The sequence below is a fragment of the Lepisosteus platostomus genome, chromosome 12 (genome assembly GCF_059453375.1).
Source record: "Lepisosteus platostomus isolate fLepPlt1 chromosome 12, fLepPlt1.hap1, whole genome shotgun sequence".
Classification (NCBI taxonomy): domain Eukaryota; kingdom Metazoa; phylum Chordata; class Actinopteri; order Semionotiformes; family Lepisosteidae; genus Lepisosteus; species Lepisosteus platostomus.
In genome coordinates, this window is record NC_142622.1 from 3,459,006 (window position 1) to 3,483,188 (window position 24,183).

At 38.4% G+C, this 24,183-nt stretch overlaps 2 protein-coding genes across 2 annotated transcripts in view; one reads left to right on the forward strand and one right to left on the reverse strand.

The window, feature by feature from the left end:
* The window catches only part of thsd7ab (thrombospondin, type I, domain containing 7Ab), a 200,334-nt gene extending 187,735 nt beyond the window's left edge, over positions 1 to 12,599 (forward strand). The window contains exons 28-31 of the mRNA XM_088600467.1: positions 1,428 to 1,510; positions 3,798 to 4,011; positions 5,031 to 5,118; positions 10,028 to 12,599. Of these exons, the coding sequence (XP_088456593.1) occupies positions 1,428 to 1,510; positions 3,798 to 4,011; positions 5,031 to 5,118; positions 10,028 to 10,112 (470 nt within the window). The 3' untranslated portion in view covers positions 10,113 to 12,599. The remainder of the gene's footprint in view (positions 1 to 1,427; positions 1,511 to 3,797; positions 4,012 to 5,030; positions 5,119 to 10,027) is intronic.
* Positions 12,600 to 16,226: 3,627 nt separating this feature from the next.
* Positions 16,227 to 24,183, reverse strand: part of phf14 (PHD finger protein 14) — a 114,459-nt gene continuing 106,502 nt past the window's right edge. Inside the window, exons 18-19 of the mRNA XM_088600466.1 lie at positions 18,095 to 18,179; positions 16,227 to 16,463 (exon numbers count right to left, since the gene is read on the reverse strand). Of these exons, the coding sequence (XP_088456592.1) occupies positions 18,129 to 18,179 (51 nt within the window). The 3' untranslated portion in view covers positions 16,227 to 16,463; positions 18,095 to 18,128. The remainder of the gene's footprint in view (positions 16,464 to 18,094; positions 18,180 to 24,183) is intronic.

Sequence of the window (24,183 nt, forward strand, 5' to 3'; positions counted from 1 at the left end):
ATTTTTTTCTTATCTACATGCACTCTATACTCCTACCACAGAGAGCACAACAAATTATTCTGACAGTGTAGTGACAGGTGTAGGCAAAGTGGGTTAGTTAATTTGATTTTCATTCTAGCAATTTTATCTTGTCTGACATTAAGTATTGATTTATTTTGGGATTGGTTGTGTCCTGTGAGTCATGGTTGATGCTCTTGCATCGTTCAGTGCTTTATAGTAAAAGAGTAATTTGACAGTCTAAGTGAATATAATTTCCAATAACACACTTCTCATTCTTCTATTGTGGTACCCTGAATTGGCAATCAAGTCTAGTCAAAGGGAAAGAAATTCACTAAGTGCAGACCTAAATTGCATCTTGCCATTACATTTGTGAGGTGTGCCACTATTGGCTTTTTTTCATTAAAATATTTCTCGCTGTACAAAATCAATCAGATAGACATTTGCATTCAATAGAATATAATAATTGACACCCGTGATTTCAAAATTCACGTCAGATCTTTAAAGATAATCATATATTAGGGTTTCTTCTTATTGGGTTTATTTAATGTCAGTGCTAAACTTTATAACACAAAATAAAAGACACGTAAATTCATATATTTTTTAATAGAAAGCATTTCTTCCATATTTGATGGAATGTAGGAGGCTGGAATGATCTGTGGTCTTGGGATATTATTAGTAACAGGACTGCATATACTTTTTAATCACCTTAATTGAATTTATTTCTAACATACAAAAATATAATAAGCGATAACACAAAAAACATTGCTGTACTGCTGTATAGGTAACAACTATTGCTGTGTGGATTGATTTTCACTTTTTCAGCTTTTATGCTGTTGTCTTTTTACACTATGTTATTAATAAAACTTAGTAAAAGAAGGTATTGTTTTGTAATGTATCACTACCCCATCCAAAACTTTCAACAATATCCATGCTAACTATTTTAGAATTCATTTAGTTAAATTATCATTGCGTTTGTTATTTCAGTGTTGCAGACGCAGAGCATGATTGCAAGAACTGGTTTTAGGCCCCCCATTTTATGAATGACTTCTCCACCTTAATTTGGAGTTTTAGGATCCATAAAACAAGGCATACCTCCATAATGCAGCTTGTCTTTCCTCACATCAAACAACATCAACCATAACACCAGAATGTGGTTCACTGTCCACAGTACACAAAGCTTCCTGGAGCTCTCCTAGAACTCGGCTAATGAGACTGTGTAGACAAAGCAGCATAATTGAATGGCTGATGCTTTAATAATCTGGTGGTAAATATTTTGTTTATGTTTGCTTTGTGCTCCTATGAAACAGAGTACTTGGCAAATCCTTTTTGACAGCACAATCAAAGGCTGCAACAAAATGTCTTCTCCAGTTTTTTCTTTTGCATAAACCCCTGTGACATGTTGAACAATGCTAACCATGGTTCTGTAGGTGGATGCCCCCTGACAAGCCAGCCAGCGTCTGACAGGTCCTGCAGTCCTCCCTGTAATAAGCCTCAATCCTACTGCACTGAGGTAAGAGTCAATTAGAGGTAGTGTGTCTTAAAAAACATATTCCTTGATCAGCTTGCATTTTCATAGTTCATCTATCATTAGAAAGTTGATTGTTCCTGGTAAGGGTCATGACTGCCTAGATTTTAGCCCAGATGCCCAGGGTACAATTTGGGATGCTAGTCCTTTGCAGTGCATACACACAGAGGGACAATTTAGATGAACCAGTGAATGGACATACTCAACATTGCTTTGGGAGGTGGGATGCATGGAGAAGCACACAGAGAAAACTCAGTCAGGAACAGGCAGTCTCTACACAGAAGACTTCCCAGTCTGGAAAGCAATCCAGCTCAAGAGACAGCAGCACTAACCATCACACCAATGTGCTGTCAGCATTTTCACATCTCCATATACTGTTAAAATACCAGTATTCCTTTTTTGTTACGAGTCAGTAAACTCCCATTTTGCTTTCTCACTCTGCATTTAAGTTTGAAGACAAAAAGGTGAAATTGCTCATATTCCCTTTTCCGTGTATAGTTTTTAAGCTAAGCTTCGAAGAAAAAGCTCCCATGCACTGCCAGTTCTGCCTCAACAAAACAGAAATGCTCAGCTCCTAAGTACAAGAGTGAAAGAGGAGAGAACATGGAATATCATTTGTTTTTGAACCTACAGTAATAGAATTAAATTCTTAACATTCTGTATCAAACAGTCTTTCCTCTGGCTTCCAGCTGCCTGTCTAGATTTTCCCATTTCTGCTGACAATCACACACCACAGCAAAATACTTAAATAACTGCAGGCAGAGTTCATAAATAGCACTGCAGGCAGCCTGCATGGAGCGCACATTGTCAGTCCCATGAAAGGCATTTGGTAAGACATATTTTGTGCTGTTTCTAAGGCTTTACCTCAGAGCACAAGGGATTCAGTGGCAGGCCTCTGGGAGAAAGAGGGAGCCATTGCCCTCTTTTAGATGCAAGGAGGCTGGCAGTCATTTCAGCCCCGCTAGTTGACCCCTTGAGATACTGCACATGCTACACACTCATGTTGCTGCAGCACATGCTGTAAAACAGAAGCCTTCCACACCCTGTAAATGGATTGTAACACTGGCCAAACCACCAAACTCAGTGGTACAACTGGGCTGAACGTGAAGATTATGTTGTACACATTATTACATTATTATTGTGATATATGTTTCATTGTATATCTTTTGTAATTGTAATAACTGAAGAATTCTTTGATGCCTCAAGTACGGTATATCAAAAGGTGGAACAGCACGGGGGCAGGCAACATCAGATGACTGTTTTTGGAGCTATTTTCTGAATGTGTGAATAAACTCTCCTAATGCTTTCTCATCTTTAAACCGAGAGCTATAAATGGAGCGGAAATCAATTTACAGGGCTATTTACAAACACGTGGGCTTGTCATCCCTGAGACAGAATTAGTGTTTGATTTTCACAGTGAATATCACGCATATGTTTTTACGGTTCCTCCTTATATTCATATATGACAGTGACGCTTATTGAGACATCGTGGGATTCTGTCCCCAGAAGCAAAGTGAAAATATCTAGGAGTGTAAAATCAACCCTCTCTCACAGTGGATCTTTCGGTTGATCTGTTGACCTCCAGTTCTGCTTTCATTATTGGATTCTATAATTAAAAGCAGAAAGGTTTATCGTATTTCAGGTGGTTTTTAAAGGAGCTGTGGTTAGAGGTTGGAGCTCTGTTCTGTGTGGAGTTACTCCAGTTATCACACTAGTCCCAGAAACATGGCTGTAGTTTGAGTGTCTAGTCTACACTGTTCATCTCAAGTGGAAGGGAAGGTGACCAACCTCATTAATATACTGTACTGTACCCTGTTCAAGCGTGTCACAGCCACATGCTTAGATAGGTGGGTCAAGGATAAAGGAGAAGAATTGCACTTGGTTTTAAAATTAAATGGTTAGCCCTTATGGAGAGTTTTTTGAACAGTTACCCCCCATCTATAATGAGAAACTGTGATGTAGGGGAATACTGTATAGTAAAACATGTGATATTTATGTGCACCCTTTGTTTCATTCCTTTAAAAGATGAGTGTTTACTGTTTGCTGGAATGCTGTTTGGACATTGTAGCACTTTAAGAATCGAATGCTAAAAAATGGGGAAAACCAAATAATATGCCGTGTCAAATATTTATTTTCTCCCTAGTTGTTTTGTCTAATTAGCTCAACATTCTGTATCGCTTCACATCTATAAATGGCAAAAAATGGTGCGTTACAATGCACAGACTGTGGCCGACTTGAATCCCGAAGCCGACCCGTGTGGTCTCGCCCTCAGGCAGGGGTGTGTGGCTGTGAGGAGGGGTATACAGAAGTCATGACGTCAGACGGCCGGCTGGACCAGTGCACTCTGATCCCCGTGCTGGAGATCCCCACTGGGGGGGATAAGAGCGGGGACGTGAAGACCAGCCGAGCAGTAAACCCCACCCAGGCCTCCACCAACCAGCCGGGACGCGCGGGCAGGACGTGGTTCCTGCAGCCCTTCGGACCAGGTGAAGGATCATAGCAGCCCACCCAGACCTTAGCACAGAGTCCAGCAGAAGGAAAAACCGCACGTTTTGAATAGTGTTTAAGTAAACGTAGCTGTGATTTTGAAAAGAATGACTTAGATGGAGCATCACCAGCAACACAGTATTGTGTATTATGTGATGTCACACTTGAAGAAAAACATCATTTTAATTCCAGTATTGTTTAAATATACAGTATACAGTATGTCTGTGCGTTGTTAATTTAGGGATATCTTCAACAAAAATTAGAAGGAGGGTGTTTGGCTACTGTAAATGAAAGCTACATAAAAGCTGTGCCACAGTGTGGGACCGTGATGCAGAGGAAACTGGGCAGCTCCTGTGCACCGTGTGCTGTGTCTTTGTTGGGTAGCCTGGCTTGTGGTGCCCTCTGCTGGAAAAAAAATGATATTAAAAAGTGCCACAATGCAGTGCTGTTATATAAAACAGTTACAGTATCACTTTATTACTTTGATCCCATTTCTCTTCCCCTGCCATAAAGCCGGTCAGATGGCAAAGATAATAATGAATTAGCCTTGCTTCCATAGTCTCTGCAGATTTTATCTGGCGAGGGAAATGGACCGCATCCTGATTATACTGAATAAATTATTGATATGCTCGACTCTATGCATGTGGAGGATTTTAATTTCAGATGGTCCCCCTCTCTTCATTTGTATCTCAGGACTGTGAGTTATGATCCTGTATAATCAACCGAAGCTAGCTGTGCAATAACCTTTTATGGGTTTTGCATAACATTTCAGTGGGTAATGGGTTCGAACAAGATGTTACAGTAAACCTCTTTTAATTCTGCCATTAAAGGCCTGAAAAACACAAACGCAGTCGAACACTCTTTTAATGTATTAAACCAATTAAAATCTTAATATCATCAGTTCATTCCTTAATTCAATGGGCATAACTTATCAAAGAAGTGTTCACTTCATTTATTTTTCTGAAATGACATTCCTGACTAATAAGTGCTAAAACTCACTAACCCTCCTTATCCACAGATGGGAAACTGAAGACATGGGTGTATGGTGTAGCTGCTGGCGCTTTTGTCCTGCTCATATTTATAGTCTCTATGATCTATCTAGCTTGGTGAGTTGAATCTGCTGACATTCCCACCTGCATAGCTGAATTGTATATTAGCATTAATATATCTTCTCGTTCTAATCTTTTAACTGTTATATCCATTAAGTATGAATATGCCAGCTGTTCTATAGTTCCCCAATCAACCTACAGTGCCCTCCAAAAGCACTGGCATAACAAAGTCAAAACTTATTTTTTTGCTCGACAGTCAAGTGATTTGCATGCATGATCATTAGATGGATATGAGTGATTGGTAAAATGGTAAAAGATGTTTTTTATTATTTTTGGGTTATCCCTTGCCCATATTCAAACTTTGTGGACACAAACCAAGTCATTCAGTGACTTCAAGTGACGGAGAACTAGGGCACATTCACTTTAAATAAATTCCAGAGAGTTAAAATCGTTTGGCTGCATACTTAAAAAAATTGAATTTTGATTTCACTGTCCCAATATTTTTGAAGGGCGGTTATTTGTAGAGAAATGTTTAGTCATTTACAAAAAAAAAAACATTTATATGAGAGTGGGGGGGAGGTTGCCAATCGACTAATCGATTCCATTTGTAAGAAACCTACAAATTAGACCCCACTTTGACTAGGGTATTGTTTTTACATACTTTTTAACTTTTTATACCCTTGGAAAAAATAACTGGAGAATCGTTCAATCTTCCAGATACTGCGATGTGTCTCTAATAGCCAAAATTATCTTTATGCATTTTAGTTTTCATTAAGGTCCAAGATGACGCGTCTGTTGTCTCAGGTTAGGGTGAAAAACTCTTTTAAAATCTAATCCACTCTGCACAGCTGCCACTGCTCTGCTTTCAGCAGTCATATCACCTGAAGCCTTGTGCTCGAAGGGCCAGATTCTTAAGACACTGGGAGAGGGTAATTGAACATTAGTGTGAGTACTTGCTATAGGATTTCCAATCATTAGATATTTGATCTGTGAACTTATTTGATGCCCGAGGGTTCTGGTACTGATACAGAGAGGAGAATTAGAAATACTGATAACCATTCTATAAATGTTTTATTAAGCAAAGGGAAATTCTTTATTAATATTGTGATGGATTTAGCCCAGGGAATAGGAGGAGGAATTGAGAAATCCTGAAGTACGAAATGCATGAAAACAGTCATCCTACCAATAGCGCAGTATATGCAGTATTTATGCAATATATGACACAAGCAGTATTAGCAAAGGTTATAGTATGATATGACTATATGATTTATGTAAATAAGTAGTTCTTACTGTGTCAGCTTGTTTACTTTGTACTACAGTGCATGTTCACAAGCAAATGTATAATTCACTTATCGAGGAAAATATTAATCATTTAAAATAGGAATTTTAGAAATTCAGTAAGAATTTTAAAAAGTGTTTCCCATTCCACAAACAGCAGCATCACAGTATAGAGACTAGTTTTCTTACATGCTTAAAAGACATAACACCTGTTGGCTCAGCAGCAAAGTCGTCCCTCTTTCAACCGACTGGTCAGTGGAGGGTGTGCACCAGCTATCTGTTCCAAGGTCTGCACTTCTAGGGTTTAGACATAAGGAGTATGTGCTGGGATTTAAATATAAATTTGTCTCACATACAGTGCCTTGCGAAAGTATTCGGCCCCCTTGAACTTTTCAACCTTTTGCCACATTTCAGGCTTCAAACATAAAGATATAATTTTTTTATTTTATGTGAAGAATCACCAACAAGTGGGACACAATTGTGAAGTGGAACGAAATCTATTGGATTTTTGAAACTTTTTTAACTAATAAAAAAATGAAAAGTGGGGCGTGCAAAATTATTCGGCCCCTTTACTTTCAGTGCAGCAAACTCACTCCAGAAGTTCAGCGAGGATCTCTGAATGATCCAATGTTGTCCTAAATGACTGATGGTGATAAATAGAATCCACCTGTGTGTAATCAAGTCTCTGTATAAATGCACCTGCTCTGTGATAGGTGATAGGTTCTCAAGGTTCTGTTGAAAGCGCAGAGAGCATCATGAAGACCAAGGAACACACCAGGCAGGTCCGTAATACTGTTGTGGAGAAGTTTAAAGCCGGATTTGGATACAAAAAGATTTCCCAAGCTTCAAACATCCCAAGGAGCACTGTGCAAGCGATCATCTTGAAATGGAAGGAGTATCAGACCACTGCAAATCTACCAAGACCTGGCCGTCCCTCTAAACTTTCAGCTCAGACAAGGAGAAGACTGATCAGAGATGCAGCCAAGAGGCCCATGATCACTCTGGATGAACTGCAGAGAACTACAGCTGAGGTGGGAGAGTCTGTCCATAGGACAACAATCAGTCTTACACTGCACAAATCTGGCCTTTATGGAAGAGTGGCAAGAAGAAAGCCATTTCTCAAAGATATCCATAAAAAGTCTCGTCTAAAGTTTGCCACAAGCCACCTGGGAGACACCCCAAACATGTGGAAGAAGGTGCTCTGGTCAGATGAAACCAAAATTCACACAATGCAAAACGATATGTTTGGCGTAAAAGCAACACAGCTCATCACCCTCAACACACCATCCCCACTGTCAAACATGGTGGTGGCAGCATCATGGTTTGGGCCTGCTTTTCTTCAGCAGGGACAGGGAAGATGGTTAAAATTGAGGGGAAGATGGATGCAGCCAAATACAGGACCATTCTGGATGGAAACCTGTTGGAGTCTGCAAAAGACCTGAAACTGGGACGGAGATTTATCTTCCAACAAGACAATGATCCCAAACATACAGCAAAATCTACATAGGAATGGTTCACAAATAAACGTATCCAGGTGTTTGAATGGCCAAGTCAAAGTCCAGACCTGAATCCAATCGAGAATCTGTGGAAAGAGCTGAAAACTGCTGTTCACAAACGCTCTCCATCCAACCTCACTGAGCTCGAGCTGTTTTGCAAGGAAGAATGGGCAAGAATTTCAGTCTCTCGATGTGCAAAACTGATAGAGACATACCCCAAGCGACTTGCAGCTGTAATCGCAGCAAAAGGTGGCTCTACAAAGTATTAACGCAAGGGGGCCGAATAATTTTGCACGCCCCACTTTTCATTTTTTTATTAGTTAAAAAAGTTTCAAAAATCCAATAGATTTCGTTCCACTTCACAATTGTGTCCCACTTGTTGGTGATTCTTCACATAAAATAAAAAATTTATATCTTTATGTTTGAAGCCTGAAATGTGGCAAAAGGTTGAAAAGTTCAAGGGGGCCGAATACTTTCGCAAGGCACTGTATGTCCTTGCTCTAGCAGCGTGTTTGGTTCTGTATAAGGAAACACAGGAGGCTTATTCACTCATTTCTGGGTATAGCAAGCATCTAGAAATACCTGACCTCTGGAGCGCAGGGAAGGAGAGAATGCTTGTGGCTACCTGCTCATCCCTCTGGAGGGCTCTTCATATTCAAGTCATTTTAAAACCACACTAACCTGCATCCTTACAGTACAACCGGTGCATTGTGGAACAGTGAAGTTTGTCATACTTACCAGTGATAACAGGGGAATTACGGTCAGTTTCAAATGGCCGTACATTACATCCTAGCGTGTTACACTGCACATGTGTTTGTCTGATGGCTTCCATGGAAGGTCATGGTGTACACCTTCAAGAAGCTGTTCACCGAACTGTAGTTGTCTATGGGGACATGTTCTTCATGGTCTCCTTTTTAAATCCCAGTTTAAAAATAAAATATTCAGGTTTCAAAGATACAAAATCTAAAGTGCAACCTCTGGAAATTTAGAACCACTTCTCCCTAGAGATCAGTTAAACATGATAAAAACTCTGCATATGACGTTACTCCACTATGCAGAGGCAGGTATAGCCAGATATTGAGGTCCCACAGACATGCAGGTGTTATATAATGTACTGTATAAACATTTTATTTCATACATACATTTAATAGGTGTGAACTCAACAGTATAATACTATATTACAGGCTCGACATTTCTGCAAATAAGTAAGTTAAAAATTTGAAACCTGCCACACCACACAATTATTACTAGATGCTTCACAAGGCACTGTAAAAAAAGAGCTGTTATCCCTGTTTTTACTAAAGAGGATAGTCTAGAGGCCTGCAGTACTGTACCAATGTATATTCCTAGATTTCACTTTTGTCATGGAGTTAGAAAAATGTGTTCTTGCACTCCTAATGAAAACGTACTGTAATGTCACTCATATTTAGGGTAAACAATGCCTAGCAGTGTAAGTACCAGCACCCTCGATCAAGCAGTATGAATGTTCCCTTATAAAAGTCTACAATGCTATTTGCAGGGATACTACCATGTGCAGTTCTACTGCAGGTGTCAGCATGGTGAGGCTGAGCCAATTATGGGAAAGGCATGGCATTTTCTGAGGGTAGACTTTTCTAAGGCTAAGTCCTTATTTAGATTAGACACAGTGCATATGTTGAATATGTATGTAGTCAAATAAAAACTATTACAGAAACAATTGTGTATCTTATAAATAAGCCCAATGGTGGTTTATAGTTTATGCTATGTGTTTCTGGTGTATTGGATTAGGAGCACTTTTGCAAACTTTTGAACTCTCTACTTCATATAATCTAGAAAAAGGTTAGTAAAATTTCCCAGGCAGCCCTGGAAGTGGTTTAGGAATCTGGCCCCTTTTAGCACTTTAAAGCTGCTGCTGTTCAAGATACTGGCTGTCTGCCTGCTGTGTTGAAGCTGGTGCCATCATTTCTGGAATCATTTCATACAGGGGGGCTTGTGGAGGAAGCCAGTTTGTCCAATCCAGACGGAACGAGCAGGCTATTCTAATGAATGAGTAACCTGTTTTGTAGAATAGATAAATGCACAGCATTTAAAGGAATGGTAATTTAAATTTTTCGTTTGACAAAGTCATTTTAATTAGCATCAACCCTCGACTCACCTGAGAGTGACATGTCTGCTTTGTACTAATATGACTTGTTGTTCTTCTTCCAATGCAGCAAAAAGCCAAAGAAACCCCAGAGAAGACAAAATAACAGACTGAAACCTTTGACCCTGGCCTATGATGGTGACGCTGATATGTAGATAACTCAGACAGGCTTGGCTTCCTAATTGAAACACCATTGTTTCTGTGTCAGGAAAAGTCCCATCCTGACTGGATTGGAAAGTTCTATGGCATTTACATCAAGTCTCCAGAAACTTAATTTGAGTGTAAAATAGAGTGGAAAATGAAGTGTAAAATCAAAGTTCAAAAGAATGATCACTGAAAAGACTTGGAAGAAATTCATATTCAGCACTAGCCTATTCCTGTGCTGCAGAAGAGACTTCTCAGCCTTAATGGATGAGAGAAAAACTGCCTTTGCTTTATAGCTGTTTACTCTATGTGTACTAACTGCTTTCACAATAAAGACTACTGCAGCAGAGCACTGGGCGGGCTGTAAAGGACAGGTTTTGGTAAGAACAAAGAACATATCCCAAACTTCAAAAAGCTGCCAGCATCAAAATACAGTTGAAGAATCTTCATTGTGCGTACAGAAGTCAGGAGCTGGGGATAAAATATTCACATGTTGCCAAACGTCACTGCATAGTAGCCAGTTGCCTAGTTGGAAGACTGATTCACCTGCATCTCAGCTCCAACACATTTCTACAATGCCTGCTTAAATGAAACACTACAAGATGGATTTTCCAGACGGATTTTCCCGTGTAGCTCCCCGTGTCTGGAAGATGAAAATACATACAACTATTGAAACATACTACCAATTTATACACTCTTAAACCTACTGGAATCCTGCCTGCACCCTTTTGCTACATTTCAGGCACATTTTTGCACTATATTAGTGCAGCATGATATGCACTTATATCTAGAATTTGCCATATAGAAAACTGCCTCTTTCAATTCAGAATGGTGTACCGTCTTGTGCTAGAAATGTAAAAGTAGACAATACCCCAATGGAACAAACCAATGTTTATTCATTCAAACGAGCCGAGTTCTGTAATGTGACAAGTTAGAAAATCAGTAATGTACATATATATATAATTTTTCTTGTCACAACACTGTTTTTTAAATTGTAACATTTGTGGTCTGTATTATACGTGTCTAGTTTTCTGCCAGACTGACTTTAAATATGTCATTTCAGCAAATGGTTTCTTATACTGTGATTTTGAAGGCTGTTTACAACTAGTTGTTTTATATTTGTTTTCTATTATACAGAAATATACATATGTTAACCAGACCTAGTTTTGGTTCTGATTTCACATGTAAATGATGAGATTTTGTGCTACAAGATTTGGCCATGCTAAAAAATGTCATTTACCTATCCACTGTTGCATACATTCAGAGCTGCTTACTTTACAAAGAAATTAAAATCATCTGCCTTACCGTCTTCACTGGCATAAAAGGAATTGTAGTAAAAAATACCTAACAGTGACGTTTATTAGCACTTGGCATTTCTTTGCAAGTTGCCCATATTACCTGCTTTTCCTGTCTCTTACATCTGTGTAAGATGCTAGGCCTTATTACTGTTTAATATAAAAAATACATTTTAAACAAAAATCCTGAAATTATATCTGCTACAGGTTTTTATTAGAACTAATGGCTGCTAGAGGTCTTTTTCAGAAACTGCAATATACTGTAATTTGCCTATAATAGCAAACTAAAATAGCAAACAGGTGTCATTCTCAGTTTATGTCTTAGGTAACACAGTAAATGTGTATTTCGTGACTCAGACTATAGCCCGAATCCAAAAGGAGGATGATGACGATCCTGAAGCTAAAATTGAGAGGAAGCTCCTTGAAACACTTTTCATACAGAGAGGAGAAGTTCTACTTACATTTTGTTTTAAAAACAGCACTAATAACATGCAGTTTATTGTGGTAATGATTTTTCAGTTGAAATCTGGTAAGGGTACCTACTCTTGAAAAACTATCGAAAGTGGGAGAAGTGCAACCATGAATAAAATTCAGATGACCACATACGTTTTTGCAAGGAGCAAGCTCAAAATCAACCCCTCCACAATTCTGAGGGTTTTTTTTTTAGTGTGCACCCCTGACATTTGCTGTGTTGCAAGATGCTATTTTACCAACATCTGAGTTTCTGTTGTTAAATGCCACACCTTCATCCTCAACACAGTGAAACAATGTACCCACACCAAGAGTAAATAAGTCATTTTGGATTTCTCAGTGGAGAATAAACAGGAATATCCAAGTGAACTAAGATGGATGCCCTTTTTTCCATAGTTTTCCTGGCATTCGGTTTTCTTTGCTGAAGACAAGGCTGCGTTTCACCTACAGCTGATCTTGTCTGTAAGGTGGCACAGCTGCTGAAAAGAATGTTTACTTTTTCATTTGTTTTTGAGTTGTAAATAACTTGCATACTGTATTTTTATTTTTTAACTTATGTATATTATTTCTTTTATATTGCACAAACATTTAGTACAAACCTCTAAAAACCTGTGTATGATGTTACTGACAAGGCAGGTGACTTGTAAAGAAGTAAGAAGGTTCGGACGTTTTCCTACAGGTGGTTTATATATGTAACTGATGAATTGCTGATAATAAATAAACAAAATGCTGTTTGTTTTCTGATTTTTTAACGTTTACTTTTCAATGGCATTATGTGCACTCTGTCAACATTTCTAATTTCAAACAATATATTAAGTACTTGGCATGTTTTCTGTCTGGAAGACAGAACATACACAGAAGCTATGCAAGACAGCCAAAAGAAATTGAATGCCTGTTGACCCATATTTAATGTCCAGAACACTTACTTTTGTAAAGCTTCATGTGTCATAAACATAACATACTGTAGGCATTCTCTATTAATTTTAATTTACTCAAACCTTTCATGTACAATATTTCAAAGTCCTTCACATCATAAAACATGTTTAAAATTAAAACAAATGCAACAAAAATTACGACAATGCAAAAATACATGCATCAACAGAAATATCGGGATCAGACAATAAAAGCCCTTATTGAGGGCTTGGACGTCTCTTCTCAGCAAGGGAGCCGTAAAGGAGCTATTCGAGGTCGATTCCATACCGCAAAGTAAAAAAACAAAGTTAAAAAATGCAACATTTCCCTTCAGCCTGGGACTCCTGCTCCCGAAGTGGGCTTCACAGCTGGAACATTGTGTTCTTCGTTCTTCCGATGTAGGCATAAAAGTGCCAGCAGAATTACTCCCCCTTTAATAATAATGGTCCTTATATTTTATAGCATTTTTTCCTGGTATGGCGATTGTACAGTATGTTTGCTTGGGTCTCCTCCGTGTGTGTGTGTGTGTGTGCGTGCGTGCGTGCGTGCGTGCGTGTGTGTGTCCTGCGATAGACTGGCTTTGGCACATCAGGTATATCTGGACTTGCTCCCGTTGTTGAACTGGGCTCTGGATCTACTGTGACCCCTGTACTGGATAAAGCTGTTAGTAAATGGATGGACAGAATTCAATGAGCAGAAAGTTTTAAGTATTGTTTTAGTGCTGACTGAGTTGTAAGATTTGACTTTAAGATTAGGACTATAAACTTCTGGAGGTATTTCCATAGTCTGGTTTGCTGGATAAGAAACAGTGGAATCACCCTAGAAGATTTTTTTTAATTGATAAGAGATAAGAGACACAAGGTAGAAGACTAAGGTGTGGAAGTATATGGAATCAGCAGATCACAAATGTACAGTAATTAGGTTTTAACCCATGTTGAGTCTTGAAAGTCAGGAGCATATTTATATTCAAGGGGTATATATCCGAAATCCACAGGGAGCCAGTGCCACGGAGCTGAAACTGTAGCAATAATCAGTTGGGATCACAAGCTTTAGTTTTAGTCCAACACAGCGTGCAAGCACAACACTCACTTCCAGCTACTGCAAGTAAGACAGGAGTGATTACAAGGTTATGTTAAACAGCTGGAAAAAGAATATATTTCTCCTTCAAAAAGCCAGAGCTGAAAAAAAAAATACTCTGTCAGGTTCTATCGGGGCCCAGGTGTAAGAAATTATGCTAGTACTTTCCTATTGAAAGTTAAAGTTGCCAGTTACTGAGTACTGTTCTCCCAGGAGGTCTACAGTAGGTGACGATTGCTGGCTTTTATGAAACTGTGAAACCTTTGCAAGCAGGAAACATCACATTGAAGCCTGATTCATTCAGACCCTTTTCTTAGTTCAAAAATTGTAAGACTCTGACAGCACTGCCCTCAAGGTAGATGGCAGTCCTTGGAGCATTAATCATCATGCAGCATCCCCTAAATTATGACCTTCTCTGTAGCCGCCCCCTGTTTAGTGAAAACCCCTAAATGACTAGTCTGCCAGGATTTCACACTCAGCCTTCCATCAGTGGTATTTTTGCCTTCTTTTTGCGTGCAGTGGATTGCATTTTTTAAAGAATGCTGCAAACTGAAATAAGTACAATTATTATTAAAGCCAAACTTTGTCTAAGAATCTAAATAGGACCCTAGTTTTTGATGATGCTCAAAGTCCCAGGTAAAGAGATCGTTATTTTCTAAGAGTTTTTACTATAGATCACAATTTGCCAAGCAAACTATTTCAGCCACTCAAAAATGATGAGCACACAAATTAACACAGAAAACAAAAAGTAAAAATACATTTTCTAAAAGAGTGCTTAATATCTTGTACATTCTCTACATAATTTCTATAATTACCTCACCACAAAATGAGACTGGTTCTGTGGACCACTGATTATTCTACTATTATTCCACTGAGACAACTGGACCTACATGCCAAAGAGCCAGGTTTCTAGATTCCCCTAGAATGTTAAGAGGGTGGTGAGAAAATCAATCATACCAATCAATCAATGATCATATTCATCTCTGATCCATTACTCCTTCATAATAAGACAAGGTTTTAGTGTTTAGGTCATTTCAAACGTGGAGCAGTTTTAAGATTTAAAAGATAAATATTTGTAGAATAAAGATTCTTAGAACTGTCAGTATTATTATGAGAGGTTTTAAGACCTCTTTTTTTTAAAAAAAAGGCTTATTTAACTCAATTTCATTTAATCGACCTTTTTTAAAAAAAACATTTGATTGTGATGTGTGAGCATCGATTCCAGTTTTTTTTTATTCCATTGTGCTGTTCGATAAATCGCCACAGGATGGCATTGTATCCCTTAAGAAAGAATGGTGAGGAATTAGGTTCTAGTCGATCTGTTCATGTGCTTACAAGGGATTGCACCTCGAAGAAAAGATGGGCGTACGGTTCCTGTCCGGAATTCATTGGCACTGTTTCAAACCCTAAAAGGATTTGTGGCTGATTCCTTTCTTGATTAATCTCACCTTTGTTATATCGGCAACGCTCCCTTTGAGAACTGTAGGGAGCAAATTCGATTAGAGCATTTCAAAAATCACATTAGGCACTGAAATACGTCCCTGTAATCTCCTGTATACATTTTATTAGTGGAATTCACTGCCCTCCTTCTTAAGCACAGATGGAAAAAAAATCTTCATTTATTAATTTTAAGCACGTAAGGGATGCCATTCTAATGCGGCCATGAGCCAAAGGTTCAGACGGAGCAAATGGGACTACTGGTACTTGATATAGATATCTGTCGCACAGTCATGCACGACTGTGTGACCCTACGTGAGGGTCTCCTGCACCGTGGGGACTGATGACAGAGATGACACAAGGGCCTCTCGGGAGACAGCCAACCCCAGGAAGTCACAGCCTCGGGAGGGACAAACCCCAAATCAAGCCCTTTTCTTGGCCAGGTACCCCAGGCCCCCTCGCCGGTGTGCTAGGTACACAAAATGGCTCTGCTGTTTGCAATCGTGCTCGAGCTTTCTGACACTGTGTTCTGTGTCTTTCGTCAATAGAGCCCACGCCGGCGCTTGGCAGCACAGCATTCCTATTAGTGAGACTGCCCTGGAGCTGGGACGTGTTTATCCCATTAAGCTTCGATACAGCATATATTGTGGCAGGAAAATCCAGACAAGCAACACTCGGGTCTTAAAGTTTTGAATTTCCATCTTTCACACAAGCATAAACAGCATTATCTAAGATCATAAGAAAGTTTATAATGCAGAGGAGGATATTTGTCCCATCTATTGTAGTTGGTCCAGTATTACATATGGTACTACTGACAACAATACATGTATATAGTTTTAGTCAAAGGATCATACGCTATCGAAATAGCCTTGGAACAGCACAGTTTGACAGGACCTTCAACATAAGAACATGCAGAGAAGAAACAAGTAGGTGTGAATTGTTGATTCTATTTTATTATGTGCCCATCCAGTTTTGAAATGCCAGCTTCGTCTTTACATCTTGACTCACAGTGCTTACCCTTATATGCAAGTGGAAAGAAAGAGGAAGGGAAGCTAATATGTAAGTTCCTCTGTGATGCGCAGGGGGTGCTGTGCCCATTGGAGGAGAGTCACGTCCTGCGCCGACTGCACACAGGAAGAGGAAGTGCAGTGAGGAAGCTGTGTTGTTGAGCTGGTGGTGAGGAGAAGAGGAGGAGGAAGGCCTTTTATATTTCAATTATTTTAGTAATGTTTACTGAGCTTATCACAGAACTTTCATCCACTTCCTAATCGGTTCATCTCATTTGTCTCATCTCATCTCGTTGTTGGGGAGCTGGGGCCTGTCTCAAAGAGCAGGATACACCCTTGGTGGGACGCCACACGATCATGGAAAACATACAAACTCCACGCAGATAGCACCCTGGCCCCAGAGTTGTGACGCACCAGTGATAACCACTGTGTCGCAATCACAGAGCATAGGACACTGTACTTGAGTTTGTACTGTAGTTGAAGTGATTGTAAGTCACTGAGCCCCTCTTAAAATCTCTCTTAGGTCAGGAGATACAGAAGGAAACTTCTAAAGGTTTACTGGCAGGTCTTACAAGTCCAAATGTGGGTTTTTACAATCTGGGATGTGCAAAGTGCAGAACTTGAAGGGTCTGGAATGTTATGCAAAAATGTAAATAATAATAATAATAATAATAATTGCTTACACTTATATAGCGCTTTTCTGGACACTCCACTCAAAGCGCTTTACAGGTAATGGGGACTCCCCTCCACCACCACCAATGTGCAGCATCCACCTGGATGATGCGACGGCAGCCATAGTGCGCCAGAACGCTCACCACACATCAGCTATCAGTGGGGAGGAGAGCAGAGTAATGTAGCCAATTCATAGAGGGGGATTATTAGAAGGCCATGATCAGTAAGGGCCAATTGGAAATTTGGCCAGGACACCGGGGTTACACCCCTACTCTTTTCGAGAAGCGCCCTGGGATTTTTAATGACCACAGAGAGTCAGGACCTCGGTTTTACGTCTCATCCGAAGGACGGCGCCTGTTTTTTACAGTATAGTGTCCCCATCACTATACTGGGGCATTAGGACCCACATGGACCGCAGGGTGAGCGCCCCCCGCTGGCCCCACTAACACCTCTTCCAGCAGCAACCTTAGTTTTTCCCAGGAGGTCTCCCATCCAAGTACTGACCAGGCTCACACCTGCTTAGCTTCAGTGGGTTGCCAGTTGTGAGTTGCAGGGTGATATGACTGCTGGCTGACTGCTGGCTGACAAATTCAGTGTCATCTTTAATTCTTTCATTTCAGAGGACATACATTAAAACATGGGATTTGTAAAGCAGGCATTATACAGTATGTGATGTCTTATTATATTATTCTTAATATTCAAATTGCCTTGTAAAGTCTATGCCAAAACGATTTGCCGTCCCCTGAGATTTTAGGTTTTATGACAAGCACAATAAAAATACATTTCCTAAGGACATATAAAAGGGGATTTAAGATCACATCTCTTGTATATTTAACATACAAGAAATCATACATTTTCCTGTTGAATATCACATAAAGGGCTGAAAGAGGTAGGTCTTATTCATTAATGCTCATTTTCAGCACTTTACAATGCCTGGCTAAGGTGAACAAAGAGAGTCAGGATTCTAAACACATCGATATTTGTGCTAAGGAAACTATATTTACAAAAAACCTCCAGTAAAATTCATTCAAATGAAAATGCTCACGCTGATCCTAGAAGCATGACTTCAGTTGTGTTGATTTCTATTGTAAAAAAACACAGACTGTAAGAAGGCAGTCCTACCTCTAAAGAGGAGAAGTAGTAGGCAAAATCAAGGCTACATCCAAGATGTCTGATCACAGGGGTTGGAGCTAATGGTGGCAGTCCCCTGATTTGAAAAAAGACAGAAAAAAGAGCATGTCATATTTAGGACGTACACTTCTCCATTGTGTTTTTTTTTTCTTTAAAAGTTTGAATTCATCTCTAGGAAAGGTAAATTGCCTTCAGATTATAAAGAGTAAAAAATTAAAAAACAGCCATATCATTAAATAATTATAAGACAAATACGTATCATATATATCACAAATACATGCTTCATTGAACAAATTGCAGTTGTGTTTTCTATCAGGATAAAATTCAATCTATTTATTCAAAACGATGATGTAGTTTCTTGAAAAGTATGTTTTTATGTACTGTATAGTGCAGATATCGAACATTATGAATGAATTAGAGTCACCAATAATTGGATAGTATGGATATTAAAAAGAATTTGGAAAGTAAACAAATGTTCCTAGAATATCGTTCTTACACGAAACAGAGGGCAAGGAGAAAACCGAGACCAGGAGGCACTTCTTGGCTTAAAGGGTTGTGGAAGACTGGAACAAGCCAGCCAGCCATGCTCTTGAAGATGATACCTCAGGTTCTTTCAAGAAATGGACAATAACTGCTAACTGCCCAATGGGCTATATGGACTAAATGGCCTCGCTTTATGTATAACTTTTCTCATGTTTTTATGTCTAGTGAACAAGGATTGATTGTCAAAGTCCTGCGTAGTCTGAGTGACGAAGGAGAGTGCTGTTTGTGCTTCCCTCCTTTAGTGTTCTCTCTTTGTACATGCACAGTACATCATGTTCTGTTTATGTTTTTAAATATTTTGAAGTAATTCCATAGTAAAGGCTTCATCTGGAACATGACAGCAGTTTTCTGGAGACTTTTGTGCAATTTAAATGTGTGTGTTTCACAGTTTTTATAAACTGTGTATTCTAGACTTCACAAATCAAATCAAATTTTCATTTATTTTGCCTGGTCTACTTGTTATTCCTTTCTATTCCATTTTAAAACACAAGACGTGAAGCAGCAATTATTAAATAAAATAATTTTCTGTGCTTTGTTTTTAACACTCTTCTCATCTCTGATAATTAAATTATGGTAATAAAGCTTTATCATATTAGATCCAGACATAAAAGGTGTCATAATTTTTCCTGGTGTTTTTGTAATTCTCCGATATGCAGAATTCCTAAACAATATACACGAAGCCCAGGCATATACATATTCACACAATCTTGACAAAAACAAAATCTCATAATGAGCTCTAAAGGTCATTTTAGCATGTTATAAAATGGAACGTCTATCAAAGGGACTAATAATCTAGCAGAGGTGGGAAGCTCCTATTGCTGTGGAAAGCAGGAATAAAAGATTCATCTTCAGCTGGTTATTTGGTGGTTGTGTAATTTTTAAACATTGGACCAATTTAAAATAATTGTTTTGTTTTATAATATAGAACATTTAGGATTCAACTGGTACCTGCTACCCATTCAGTAAAATTACAGAAATGGTAAAATATGTAAGGTAGGGACCTGGAAATGATGTTCCATCATTATATGTAGGAATAAACTTCAAAGATTATTTGAGATACACCTGTTTAAGTGGCTGATTGATAAATTCAAAAAAATGAGTAGAGTCTTCAGATCTCAAATGCAAAAGCAGTAGAAAAGTGCCCTTGAGGGCTAATCTGAATATGTAAGGTGCAAAAGTGGAAATATTACGATTGAAAGAAAGCAGCACAGCCAAAGATTACAGAACTGAAGAGAGACATTTTGCTTCAAGAAAGAAAATGAAGAAAGTTAAAGATGAAAAATGCCGTGAAATTACAATACAATACAGTTTAGCTCCATTGCATCTGCAGGCTGGCTGTTTGAGATATAAACTTTAAGTGAAAGTTACAAAAGAATGTTATTTCATTGTAACCCTCATCATCATAAGAATAATAGACTTTATTTACAGTAAAAGCAGTCAAAACTATGAGTGCTTTACAATACATAAAAACATCACACTTGTAAACCAAGCAAAATGAACAGTATGACCTGGTTACATCTCTATGATAATTGTTTAAATTAAAGTAGTTTTTCATATTTTAATAGCTACTCAATTATATTTGTTCTTCATACAGAAGGTCATCTCATAAGTTTAAAAATGTATTTTCAGTTGCTTATCTATCATATCGCCTCACTGATATTAAACAATATCCTGCTATCTCTAGGAGAAGATTCATGTCATCAAAAAGAGTCTCTCAACCTTTCTGCTTTTCGGAAATCCACAATTAGTATTCTCAGTATATGAAACCAATTGTTCATACATACTGTACGTCAGTAGGTACCCACTACATTATACTTATACTATAACAGAACAGTATTTCAAAGGCCTTGATATACAATAAAAGAAACTATTTCAAGGCAAACATTAAAACTACAAATACATGGCATTTTGCATGTTCAAGAATCGCATTTCTCCTCATACTTTTATTTTATAAATTAATTTTTCATGCCCAATTTGCCTTGTGCTGTCTTAGGATCTTATACACATTTAAAATCATGAAATAATTTTAGAAATGTATCCAAAAGCAAAAAAAGGTTTCCTAAGTACTTGCTAATTATTTAAAATAAAATACCTTTGCTTTTGAGCTATATCATATTGATAATATCTATAATTAAACAATTAAGATAAATTTCCATTTTGTGGAAAATAACATTCAATTCAATGATAAAATGTATTGCAAGAAACATGAAAGCCAACATAATGCATTTAAATTATAACACATCAATGCACCTTATTTTGATTAATGTTTTTGTTAAAGCAGATAATAATTAGTAATAATAATTAGTGCATAAGTACTGAACAATTATATTAAATAATTTTGGAATGAAGTAAGAAACAATATCAAACAATTTTTTTACTTTTTTTGGATTGGTGGGATTGAGCTTGAGAGGGGGTTAATTGCATATGTGTACATGTAATTAACTTGTTTTAAGATGGATAAACTTGCTTTCACAAAGAAATACATTCGTTATTTTAGTTATTTCAGATACTGTATTTTGGATAATTTTTCACAAGCCATATGTTAAGGCTTTCAAGTTGTCTAAACTTAAAAGTAAAACAGAATTGTGACCCTTTTGCAGAATATGGAACTGGCACTAAAGGGAGGAATTCATAGAAAATCTGTTACTTAAGAGCACATCATTTATTCTTTTTTTTTACCAGGACTGCCAGTTGTCATTTAGCTTTCACTGCAAATCAGAAGAATCAACAGTGCATATGGGGTCATATATGACAATGGACAAAAAAAAAATATTTGTCAGAAACATACTGCCTTCTGGCAAACAAACAGGAAATGTCCTCAATGAAAATGTTTTTGATAATCAACTTGCATTTTCTTTTAGAATATACTGTAAGAATATCAGACATGTCTGCAAACATGAGGGGGTCCGTTCGGATCATCTAGCTCCTTTGGTAGTTTAGGGAAGCAATTCTAAAATTTCATCCAACTGTTTGGGCCTCAACCACCTGGTTAGGAAGCTTGGTCCGGATATCTGCTAGACTTTCGTGTTTCCTATTCTCTATCTAGAATGAAAGCTCCTAAAGTTGCCAGTTTCCAAAGACACAGAGTGTGAGACCGTCCCCCGTGTTGAAACTATCTGGACCCGTAAGATTTCGTATAGCTGTACAGTATCAAACCTCTTCTAGACTGTAGAGATTTAGCCCCATCAAGTAGAGGAGAAGATCACATCTGCAATCCACTGAAATGTTTGTTTTTCAGTCTATGCAGAGTGGAGTTCAGAGAGCAGCAAATAAAAAGAGATGAAAGAGTTCCCTCAGACACAGCAACACACATGTTGCTCATCACATTTTCACCCTGTAAACCAGGACAGCTGGGAAATGGGGAAACAGGCACAGCAGTCAGACAGCCAAAGGATCCTTCTCCAGGCTCTACCCTGTCACCTTTTGTGCCTCCTTTTAGAAATGCAAGCCAGACACAGAGGGGAACAGCTCACTTTCGGACTCTGCTGGCTGGGGGGCACTCGTTTCTTGTTGCATTAAGGGGTTCATCTAATCAGCCAAAAAAAAAAAAGTTGAAAAAGTACAAGAAGAAAATGGTGGACTTTATCTACATTATAAAACTATTGAAAACTACGGTCTTCCTCTGCTTAAAAAAAAAAACTAAATAAATTTATACATATTTAATATACAGGAACGTGCAGGAAAAAAGCCTGTGAGATACAATAATTGCCTTTAAGAGTGATCCACTTCCACGACCTGCCCAGTAAGAAATCTGCCTGGCATGATGCCGGGTTTGTAGCAGCCATTGATCCACAGGGACAGGCTGTCAGTGTCGTACTAATTGGTTGATGAATTAGAGCAATTCATAGTTTTATGGCCAGTAGATTGACTGCTGTACTCAGCCTTGTACAATCTCAAGCCCATAAATAAGCCCTCTGTGACAGACAAGACGATTCTTGAAAAGGCTGAAATCCAATTAACATGTCTTATGAAATCTATGATGACCTTTGCGGATGTATAAAACTATTTTCCACCTAGTGTACAAACCGCATTCTGAGATCTCATGCAAGCATTATAGCACCCAATAAAGGTGGTGCATGTAAAATATTTCATCTGAACACCAATCATACGGTTAAAAGCTATTTAATCTCACCTTCATATGCACCTCATACCTTAAATTAAGACTAATTATGTGGGCTTTCAGATTCTGCCCATTGTGATCGATCTGGAAGTTTTCTGGTCTCGCCTTTAGTAGTTGTAACTGTTTTACAAGTGGTGACTTCAGATTCTGAGTTTTAATGGCTCAGAATTTGAATATCCTTGCACAGCACAAGCAATGTACACAATAAAGAAAACATTTTATGTTAAGGTTCTGTCACTCCCAATATATTATATACTGTAGCCATGTTTTGCTGTTCATTTGCTGGTCATTTGTGTACATTTCTGCTAATGAAACAAAAACGTCTTTAATTTATCAATTGGAAGCACATCCCTTAAACTACTGCTTAGCTGTTCTAGTGAAGTGGCTATTCCCAGCCACAAACATACAGCACAGGGCCTCTATATCTCACCTCTTGCAAGTTTCAAGGGAATTCAAGGTAGACTGGGAGAATGATTTACTATTTGTCCTATGCCCTTCAAATGCTACAAAATACATTTTCCAAATTCTACCAGCTGCTGCTCCTCCTGGGCACCATAATATAAGCCTTAGTAGGTGTTTGAGAGATTACTGTTTGCAATTGTTGACTACTGTGAATGACAAACCAGGCACAGCAAAGGTGGGACTTGCAGGGGTACTGAGAAAAGTTACAAGCACATTATCACCCACAGACTAACTGGGCTCACTGCAGTATGCAGAGTGTTATGGCTGTGCTACCTTTAAACACACTTCTTTGCTGCTTGGATAAGTTAATCTGCAGAAAAAAAATGTCAATAATAAATAGTTCTGTTTTATACCGTACATACTGGTAAAATGTGTTTATTTATCTTCCAACAGTCCACTCTGGCAAAAGCATTTAACAACAGAGCTTCCACTGTGTGCTTCTTCAGTCCCTTAGGAACAGACACGTTAAAGACCTGTCTTTCCAGCGTACTGGCCTCTTCAATGCTTTTCTGTTATGGTTTTGGTCCCGTTAAACCTTTCTTTTTACGGGAGTCTGGACTGCACATCTGGAGCCTTTTGTCTGTTTATGCCATGATACACTGGGAATCCCCCAGGGAGGAGAAAAGAGATAACTGAGCTCTCCCTTCTTCTCATGTGTTCTGCACTTTCATTCATAAGAGACAAACATATCTTAATGGGAAAATAAGAACTAGTTGGTATTCACTATAGCTTTAAAATACAGCCTATTTGCGCTTTAAAGAACAATACTGCATAGTTTCAAACACTTTTTTATCCTTATTCTGCTCAGCTTTAGCTACTGTACATTTCCACTCAGCTCTTACCATTTATTACCACTGTAACAATGATAAACCAGACCAAAACAAATAAACATTGTACTCCTGTAGAGAAGCAACATAAATGAAGACTTTTGACAGTAAAAACACCAACTGTGCCT